The following is a 10,569-nucleotide window of genomic DNA, read 5'->3' as shown; positions in this document are numbered from 1 at the left end:
CTTGTGCCATGTGATCACGGTGATTGGCTATACCAATAATTACATCTCTCGGCAACCATCCGATTGTTGCCCTGGTGCTTTGGGGGGGGGGGGGTGTCCGGGGGTATCCCCCCTTTTATTTCACACAGATCCCTCCACTTTTCAATTGGTCAAAGAACCATGCTGGAATCGGAAGTCACTTGACCATCAAAAGATGTCACAATGACCTGTGATAGTCTTTAAAGGGTAAAAAAGTGCTGTCTGCAAAACTGAATCAAGGAGATTGTCTTTGATTTATCTAAGAAACATTGCAATAATATTAATTGTAGTCATTTTCTTTGATACAGTATATCTGGGGCTTATTCGTTCACTGTTGGATCCAATGGTAAAAAGTCTGACATTACAATGTCCATTAGATTATTCTTTTTTGACTCATAGCTTTAATGATCAAATAAAATGTATTATATAAAATGAGTGACAATAATGAATGGAGACACTTTTCGATATTTTATTCGGTAGATCAAGAGATTAGAACATACCTCTTATTAAGGGGAAAAAAACAATGTACTTGTACTTAATGGGGAATACATTCACAATTCTCTCTCTAACAGGTGTCTTTCATTACGTTATTTTTTCCCCGGAAGCAAACTAAAAATACACCCGAAACATTGTGGTTGAAGCTGGTCTTGATTTTTTCCTGTGTCAACTTCTTTAACACTTACATCTCTTTTTATTTCCCCCTCTTTTTCATGGTACTTTCTGGCCTGTAGAGGTAAACATATAAATATTATCTTCAGTCATGTATGTATATCTTTATATAGCGCCATCCACGTACATAGTGCTTTACAATACATGTGACATAATAATATAACACATAATGGAAATAAGCACTACAGACAAAACAATTGGAAAAGGTGTCCCTGTCATGAGGAGCTTACAATCTAAGTGATAAGTGGGGAGAACTTACAGAGACAGAAGGTGGGTGTTCTGGTAAGTTTGTTGGCAAGGGGCCAATGTCGGTGCATATGAGATGTATAGTATTTGCCAGTAGAGGTACCTAAATGCTTCATTAACGAGGTGTGTTTTAGGGAAAGGTCTTAAAGGTGGAGAGAGAGGGTGACAGTCCTATATTTAGGGGATGGACATTCCAAAGGTGTGGGAGAGTGAATGAGAGAGGTTTTAAGCAGGAGAGGGCTTTAGATATGAAAGAGGTAGACAGAAGACATCATTGAGCAGAACGCAAGAGTCGAGCAGGTGTATAGAAAGAAATTAGGGCTGAGATGTACTGTAAGGAGGGGCTAAGGAGTGTATAGCCTAAAAAGAGAGGAGGAGAATTGTGCGTGTAAGACAGGATTTAATAGGGAGCCAGAAGAGGGATTTCAGCAGGAGAGACGCTGAGACAGATTTAGGATAGAGTTAAGTGATTCTAGCAGCAGCGTTTAGTATAGATTGTAGGGGAGACAGATGAGAGGTAGGAAGGCCGGACAGCAGAAGGTTAAAATAGTCGAGACAGAAGAGAATGAGGGTCTGCGATAGAGTTTTAGCAGTAGAGTGACAGAGAAAAGGGCAAATCTTTGCAATATTACACAGGGAAAAACGACAGGTTTTAGCTACATTGTGAATGTGAGAAGAGTGAATTGTGCCACCTAGGCAGTGTGCTTGTGATACTGGGTGTATGATAGTGCTGCCAACAGTAATGTAGAAGGGGGCAGTAGGGCCAGACTTGGGGGAAGTATGAGGAGCTCCATCTTTGACGTGTTAAGTTTGAGTCAGCGGAGGGTCATCGAGGATGATATAGCGGAGAGATATTCAGAGACTTTGGTATGTACAGCAGGTGTAAGGTCAGAGGTTGAAAGGTAAATTTGTGTGTCATCAGCATAGAGGTTATATTTGAACTCAAGATATATGATAAGGTCACCTAGAGAAAGTGTGTAAAGAGAAAAGAAAAGAGGTCACAGGACAGACCCCAAAGGGTACACCCACAGAGGAGGAGGAAATAGCAAAGGAGACACTGAAAGAACGATGGGAGAGGCACGTGGAAATCCAAGATAGAGCTCTGTTACAGATAGCAAGAGTATGCAGAATGTGAAGGAGGAAAGGGTGGTCCACAGTATCGAAGACTGCAGAAAGTTCAAATAGTATGAGCACAGTGTAATGGCCTTTTTCTTGGGCAGCATGGAGGTCACTAGTTATTTTGGTGTGGGCTGTTTCAGTGGAATGAGCAGTGCTGAAGCCAGGTTGTTGAGGATCTAGAAAAGAATAGGTGGTGAGAAAATGGAGCAAGCGAGAAAATACAAGGTGTTCAAAGAGTTTAAAGGCAAAAAGGCAGGATGGATAAAGGGCGATAGTTAAAGAGACAGGTAGGGTCAGGTTTGCTGTTTTTGAGTAAAGATATAACTGTCATTAAACCTTAATCTTTAGGCAACTATTTTTTCCTGAAAACACGAACGAGAAAGAGAATCCCTTTAGGATGCACTCAACTTCCACTAGTAATATAAGTAAAATAAGCTTATCATAGGCTCCAGTCTGCTGATCTAGCCTTTCTCACAGACTTTACAGTATTCCATATGGAAATTATGATTAGCACTAATTTGTATGGATATCTGAAGGCTTTTTGCGGGGATGTCAATCATTAAGGCATTCATATCTGTCAGACCTCTCTGCAAACAGCACAGGGAGAATCTTCAGCACTAGTCCTCATTCATTTTTAAACTCTGAACTTACAGTACCAACCGCATATTGATCTACAGTATAGCGACACCTACTGACAATATAACGTCTTTAACGGTTCAGAGGTCTATTGTGTATTAGACATCAAGTCAATTGATTTGTTGGATTTGTGACTGCAAACCCATAAATATCTACCATTGCTGGTTTAATTAATGTTATTTCATTAATATCCTGATCCATAGATAGCCTCCCATACAGAAAACCGGGCCAAAAAGATTTATCATTCTGAATTCATATTAACAATAGGAACATTGATTGTGCACTACTTTTAGAGCTTTTATACTGTAAGTCCAATGACTTATTTGACCAGTTTTCTCATCTCAATGGGGAAACCTGCTTGAGGGGTAGCTACTGCCATGAAAAAGGCTGCCTGCGAGAACCTGAAACATCGGCTATGGCATAATAAAGAATATTTTGCTGCAAAATCCGAAGTGTCCATCTCTTCATCTACAGTCATTCTGAATGCAGCCAAATAGTGACATACAGTGCATTATATTTCTGTATTGCTCACCTTATCTGTTTCAGTATTGCACCTGACTATTAATGAGTCAGTCCCATGCTCAATAAATATTATACAGCTTTTTACCACCTACAGAGAAGAAAGAAACATGAGAATAATTTACAGAAGATACATCCTTTTATGTGGATAAAACATTTCTGAAAAACACTTTTGGTAGTTGAACCAAATAGCAAATGTATTGACTATGGATGAAGAAAAGTTTCCTATCCTTCCACTAACGTTGAGCTCAATGTTGTATGGGAATTTCTATGGGTAAGGGACGTACAGTAGACACTGGCACACTCGGACCTTTAACGGTAGACAGTACTCTACCTTGTAGCACCACCAACATGGCCATGGTGCTTGTCTGTGCAAGTGGCATCCTGTACAATAGACACCCATAAACACCGTGCTTAAGGAGAAGAACCAACAGACAACAAGGTATGATGCTGCCAAAGCGATGGTACTGTAGCTTTATTTTCTACCATATTTAATGCAGAGCAAAGTGTACTATGTTTAGGGGGTAAGGAGAGGAACGGTGGGGGGTGTTATCCTTTCATCATCAGGTCTACCACTGTTTTCATTTTTTTCCCTAAATTTAGTATTCTTTTCCCCATGATAACATTTCCAATAATATACACTATTATATCATAGGACTGTTGTACTTGTACATTAATACATGCATATCTTTTTTATTCATTGTATTACAGTACATGTAATTTTCTGATTATTATTTTTCTATACATACAAAATAGCACCACTATGTGTTGTTGCTTGAATATTGTATTCTTATACATAACATCTTTATTTAATGTTGACATATCAAAGAAGGGTATTTACAGTAGAGTACATTAAAGTTTGCAGAAATTGTGAACACTCAACAAATGTAAACTCATCTTGGTTGCAAAATACCAAGGCATACTTAGGTGGTATGTCAACAGTTTAGATATGTTCATGTTCAGCAGCATTTGTACATCAGATGCAATAGTTACGTAATACACTATATTCTTTGAGTAGTTATTATTTCCTCCATTTAAACATAATAAATATTTTGGGTTGCAACTCGTTATATACTTGTAACAGGTTAAGATTAAAATTCAAAATGTAATCTATACACATTAGCAGGGGTTGACAAATCACCAAAAAATCTACTCGCCACACAAAAAAATCTACTCGCCACCTAGTACCAAACGTGTGCTGCTTGGGCCAATATTTACTCGCCCGGGGGTTAAATCCACTCGCCCGGGGCGAGCAAATGTATAGGTTTGTCGAACACTGCACATTAGAATGACTATAAATAACATCTTTGTGATCTATTCAATATTATATATATATATCAACTCACACTAAACAGGTTACAATTTACTTTGCATTATGAACTATATGTAACACCCTTGTTTCACTGTTTGTCTTGTTATTCAATATATGTTCTAACAGGTATTTTACCTGATTAAATCATTGGAGGAGAGGCTTAAATAGTACCCTCCCCCCTCTGCAAACTACACTCCTTGAGAAAGACCAGTTTGGTTGAAACGCGTGGGAGGAGGTTTCCTTTTGTGTTCGTGGATTGTATCCGTTCTATGTAGACCAATAAATCATTTTTAACTTTCTTCACTGGTGAGTCTTGATCTTGGTCAGGAGCGGCAGGACTGCTGATCATATTTTCTACTTGAATGTCAGTCAAACTGGCAAACCAGATCCTCCTGGCAAGGATGTGTGTGTTAATGACCCTCTGGAGACAACAGTCAATGCCCGATATTAACTTTCTCAAGCGCAAGGTGTGGAATGTGCTATCCATGCAATGAATCACAGCTTTATTAAGGGACAATACCCACATATTTTCAGTAGGGGTGACAGGAGCAGGCCGTAGTGCGGCCTGACACGGTTATGATTAGCATCAGGTCGACATGGTGCCTTGGGTTCAGTGAGGACCATGATGGGTGGTTCCTGGTGGAGTTGGAGTTAAGGAGACAAGCCCCACTCCTCCCCTCCTTCCCAGTGTTGTCTTCCCTTCCCCCACTATAAAATATCGAGTCTCAATACCTGTGTAACATCGGTGTGTTATGTATGGGTACTCCACATTGGTTACTTTGACTCAAGGTTCTGGATTCAGATAGCTGGTTGATAAGGTAGCAAGATTGTGGAATAATGGGCACCAGGAACTTTTGTCATACAACTGTCTTTTATTCAGGTCCCCAGACACGGGGACCACACTTTAAACAATGTTGTATTGTTTCTTTATTTCTTTATTGTTATCGATGCTTTATGCGCTTCCATGAATGCCCACTTTTAACACTCAGAGGGAGGTATATCTCTTAGTTGCTTAACTGTTATGTGACCCAGGCCCCTCCTTTTACACTCAGGATACCCCTCTGTATTATCCTGGTAGTGCTAGGCCCATGGGGAATCCTAGAGGGTCCTATACGAGTGACCCCAATACCTTTGTTATGCAGGAACTGCCACATCCCTGCAGCCGAAGAGCACTGTTAATGCCGATCCACGGTTAGAGCCGATCCGCCAATACCCAGGAATCCTAGTTAATGAGGACCTGTGTAGCCTGCTGTTTTCATACTTCGTATCTTATATTAGACTCCCTTAATCTTCTTCTGGGATCCTAACTTAACCAGGGTACTGTCGCTAGCTACAACATAATAAAGTAGAGGGGCTCCTGGTGTGTACTATTCTATTATGAACATCCCTATCTCTCCTCCCCGCGGCTCCTCTCCTCTTGTCCTCCTGAAACCTACCTTCTCAATCTTTCCCCTCCCCTTATGTACTCTCTACGATATCGTGATCCCATGACAACACTGAGTGGGGCCCAGTACCCTCTAACTATACTATTTAACCTTTAGAGGAGGTGGGGAGGGGGGGAGGAGGGGCTACACCTGTATGAAATTACAATGTACCAAGATGAATATTGTACTTATCCCCTTCTCTCCCCCTTTTCTTTTCTGTACCCCACTAAATATACTGAAAAATAAACATGTTTACTTACTCCATCAGGTTTGAAGGTACAATCCTCAATACTGTGATTCTCTAACTTCACACACGCGGTCTCCTGAATAGTGAATTTCAGTTGATGAGGCCTCTCGGAATACCCCTGGGAAGAAAGCAAATGGAAGAGTTTGGAAAGTGGTAGAACTTATTGTCAATGACAGAAGACCTACTGCTTTTTTATTATACAATGTAAAATGTGTAAGTATTCTATGGGACATTATTTGACTTTATTATAATGGTTACCATCAATAGTTATAGTTAACAGGGATGTACATTACAAATGACAATTACGCAGTTGGCCATATTATCAGGACGGGCAAAAGTTACAGGAGTTACAGGAGAAAGAGCGGAAGCTCGAAACGCGTTGGTGGGGGCCCCAGGGCTCATCCTTGTTATCATGCTCTGATCCAATAAACCTTATTTTTATTGGGAACACACTCTCCAGCAATTTTTTCCAGTAGTGCTCCATCTCTCCCTGCTGAACCTCTTTAAATATGGTTATGTATTAAAGTCTCCCGGTGTTAGAACTAGGAAATAATAAGATCGGTGCGTATTATTTGCTCCTGTTTTGTCCCAGGAAACTTTTATTCATAACCCTCAAAGATTTATAACATGATTGATATTGTAGGCTTAGTGTTGAAAATAGAATTTGGAACAATCAACGTTTAGCCCTGTTGTACTAGAAAGAATAACAATCTTTCAGTCCTAATTTTTTATCGGGAATTATTATGAGTGAAACCATATTTGTATCCTTTTTCATGAGGAGTGGCCTGTGTGTGGAATACATTATGACATAATAGTATTTCAATAGTTTAGCTACTCTAGAATCAGTGCTTTTAGGGAGAGAGTGAGATACATTTTATTGAATCTCTCATATTCATCAGAAGACATCAAGGGTCATATTTACTAAATAAGTCATACAGTAGGACATCCTATAGCATTGCAAGTTCTTACTGCCATGTCAAATGAATAATTCAAGGTGTAAATATGGCCAAATGCCATTTATGCATGCAAGAAGCTATTTAAAGTGTCTTTGAATTGTACAGTATGTGAGTATCACACTAAATAATATTCTTTATTTTTCATCTGAACCAGAGCAGTACACTGGCTAAAATATGCGAGGGCTTAGGTACAATCCTCTTCTGTGAGAACCACAGAGCTCAGAAGAACTGTGGACTTACAAATCTTCAGCAGCTAGATTTAGGTTCAACGTATATTACCTACTGTACATTAAATACAGACATCACTGTTCTGTGTTCCTGTTTAGCTCCAAAAAAATAGATATCGGCAAAAATGGATAAAAGTCAGAGCATTAAAAAAACATCTATTAAGAGATGATAGCAAAAAAGGTGTTCATTAATATAGTGTTTCCATGAGTGTACCAGGAAACTCCTATAAGGAAGTTTGCTGTTTCTTTTATTAGCACTTTCATTGAAAAGAATTGAAGGTGACAGATCTTTTAATTCTGTAACCATTACTATGTTTTCACCACCCATGTACTGTATCAATGTCCCTGCCCTGAAACCCATCTACAGAAATGCCTTGTCAGATTTGCTTACCGGTTGATAATCCTTCTCAATATTGCGGAGCTTAAAGATAAAGTTTTCGTCCAGCTCATTGTTGAGATAAGCAGTCGCCCTTTCAACGGTGTTCCCGCGATCTCGTATGGACTGGACGCCCTGCTTAATGGGTGCACAGCGGATCAAAGCAGCCACGTTAAATATTAACATTACTCTCACGCAGTTCTTCATCATGCCTTCTCTCTCACACCACGCTAAATGATCCCGGAAAGGCTATTACATCTGCATTGTGTGCTGAAGGATTAATACCTGGAATGTTTGCACACATGGGGTATCCTTAAATTACAACTTGCAAGATGTACCTTCCTGATTAACCCCTTTGCAGTTCACGGCAGGTGTTAAAAACACTTTTAAAAACTCCTGTAACATGCTTCACATCACTACTGCTGAAGAGCCCTGAAACACATTGCTCACCTACTGTTTGTTTTGCACACCCTCGATATGCAGCAGTGGTCAATGTGAGAATAAATACAGATACAATAAAGTATATAAAATTAATGTCATAGCCATTTAGCAGTAATGTACAGTATTGTATTCCTCACTTTTTAAGGCGAGACTCATTTACAAACTAAAATACCCTACTCAAAGTGTCGGCTCTCCCAGGCACAGTGCAATACATTACATTCCTGCACAACACTTTAGAGTAACTTTTATACCTGTTTGTTTGTTCTTTACCCGTATCCCACCGATCTACTCTGTCTATTATCTCCATGTACACAGTTGTATATTGTGGGGTGCTGCTTGTATCAGAACTTGCACTCAGCCTTATTCTGTGAACAGACGCAACGTCATCTTATTGTTCAATACATTACACCAAACTCTACATCAATCCCATAGTCATGGCTCACACTACTCTTATTAGTCATCCACTAATCGACTACAGTTCCAGTGAGAAGCAGTATTAATTATTGACATAAACATAACATTCGTATGGTCGGTAATCGACCAAAGTGTCCCGTGGCTCTGCTTATTTCTTTACGGAGTAAAGGATTTCCATAGACCCAAGTGCCCAAGAATCTTTGTGGAACACTCTGTATAACTACAGTATCGGGAATTGGTGCGGGGCCTATAATAGGAGTAATTTAAATATACTTTGTACAGTATATCATATTAGTTTATCACCCACGTACAGTTTCTCAGGACTGTTCTTTTTTGTGCACAGGTGTCTCTCTATAAATTGTTTGAAGGGAGGTTTCAGGATATATATATATATATATATATATATATATATATATGTGTAGCCAGGTCCCCCCTGCTTGTCAAGCCCCCCCCCTCACCTTGCTGGCGATCGCGGGTGCTGCCGAGCCCAATGGCGTCCCGTTGGCCGAACGCAAGAGTGGGGGCGGTCAGGATCCTGCTCGGGGGTTGCCGGGGACGCGTGCGGCCGGTTGCCAGGGCCACGATCGCGTTGTTAGGGCTCCGGGCGCTCCCAAAGCAGGGCGGCGAGGCGCCGCCATTGTCAGTGGCATTGCGCATGCGCAGTGAGAGCCAAGCGCCGGGAGGCCCACAGACAGGTTGCGCATGCGCAGGAGGGGACTACATGTCCCATGAGCCTCCGCAGCCCCACCTGACCCCAGGGAGCCAATAGGGCTACAGTATCTCCCTGCTCAGGGGTAGATACATTTCGCGGGGTTTAGGAGCACGTCAGTCGGCGTCAGGAGCAGCTAGGGGAAGGAGGTAGGGTGCAGGAGTCAGTGACTCCCTGCATTAGGCCAGCAGCCCCCTAGGCCCCAGATAATAGCCCTGAGTCACCAGTTGTATTGATTGTTGTAGGGACAGGCCCCAGGTTAGGGACCCTGCCCCTTACTACCCAGAGTCAGTTATTGACACAGCGGACACTGCGCGTCCATCCAGAGGTTTGGGCTCAGACCTCCGCTGCCGCTGCAGCAGCCATCCGGGTGGGATCGCCCCGGACGGTAGTTCCTGTATTAGTCAGCCTTCGGATCCTTTGTGAAGCTCCTTGGCAGGCCCGGGCATTGGAGTGCTCGGCAAGTAACCATCACCAAGTGCACCAATGATCCTACATATATATTATATTCATACGGGACTAGTGGCTGCGCAGTCACCCATATCATCTCCCTTTAAGGGTGCGGGACATATTGTGTGGGGTTACTGGACACGGGGTGGGATCACCCGGTGTAGGTGGGAGCGTCCTGCGAGATGCAGTAGTTAGTGTCTCTTCTAGAGAGGGACACCTGTTGATATATGAATAAGTATTGCTACAGTAAAGTCATTGGTTATTTTACATGCGGTGTGTGGAGTGATATATATATATATATATTTGTCCTGCGAGGAACACTCCTCCTCAGGCGGGAGCCATCGCAGGTGGAGGCGTTGCACCACGAGATTGTGTTATATGTATGTACCCCAGGCTCCCCGAGCGGAGGCTTAGGCTCCTGAGAGCCACACAGGTATACAGTACACAGCAGGTAGTAGCATCTGTATTCACAGGGAATACCCGTTACATATGTAACGGGTATTCCCCCATCCAATCGCATATAGAGTGTATGCGCGGGGAACCTAATGTTACCAGGTGTGGTGCGTTATACCTGTCAGGCTCATAGGAGGCCTAAGCCTCCGTTAGTGAGAGCCTGGGGTGAATCTCTGGAACATTCTGGTTTGCAGCGCCTCCACAGGTGTAGGGTTCTAGAAATGTAGAAGGTTGCCTACACGTGACACACATACACAATAAGTACATACGCTGAGATGTATATAACCAGTTTACTGTATATGCAGAATAACCGTAACACTTTACATCAGTATCAGCAATAACCACTGTGATCT

At 41.8% G+C, this 10,569-nt stretch overlaps 1 protein-coding gene across 1 annotated transcript; it reads right to left on the bottom strand.

Annotated features, from left to right (window-relative positions):
• Nucleotides 1-471: 471 nt before the first annotated feature.
• Nucleotides 472-8,030, bottom strand: LOC142488818 (cathelicidin antimicrobial peptide-like). The gene is made up of 4 exons (XM_075589161.1): nt 7,765-8,030; nt 6,204-6,308; nt 3,221-3,298; nt 472-743 (listed from the first exon to the last, which is right to left on the bottom strand). Exons 1-4 carry the CDS (start codon nt 7,957-7,959, stop codon nt 606-608), a joined length of 516 nt encoding a protein of 171 aa, XP_075445276.1. The 5' UTR covers nt 7,960-8,030; the 3' UTR covers nt 472-605.
• Between the last annotated feature and the right edge of the window lie 2,539 nt (nt 8,031-10,569).

This window comes from Ascaphus truei, chromosome 2 (assembly GCF_040206685.1).
Source record: "Ascaphus truei isolate aAscTru1 chromosome 2, aAscTru1.hap1, whole genome shotgun sequence".
NCBI lineage: Eukaryota > Metazoa > Chordata > Amphibia > Anura > Ascaphidae > Ascaphus > Ascaphus truei.
The sequence above is the reverse complement of the archived record's forward strand: the minus strand, read 5'-3'. Positions and strand labels throughout refer to the sequence as shown.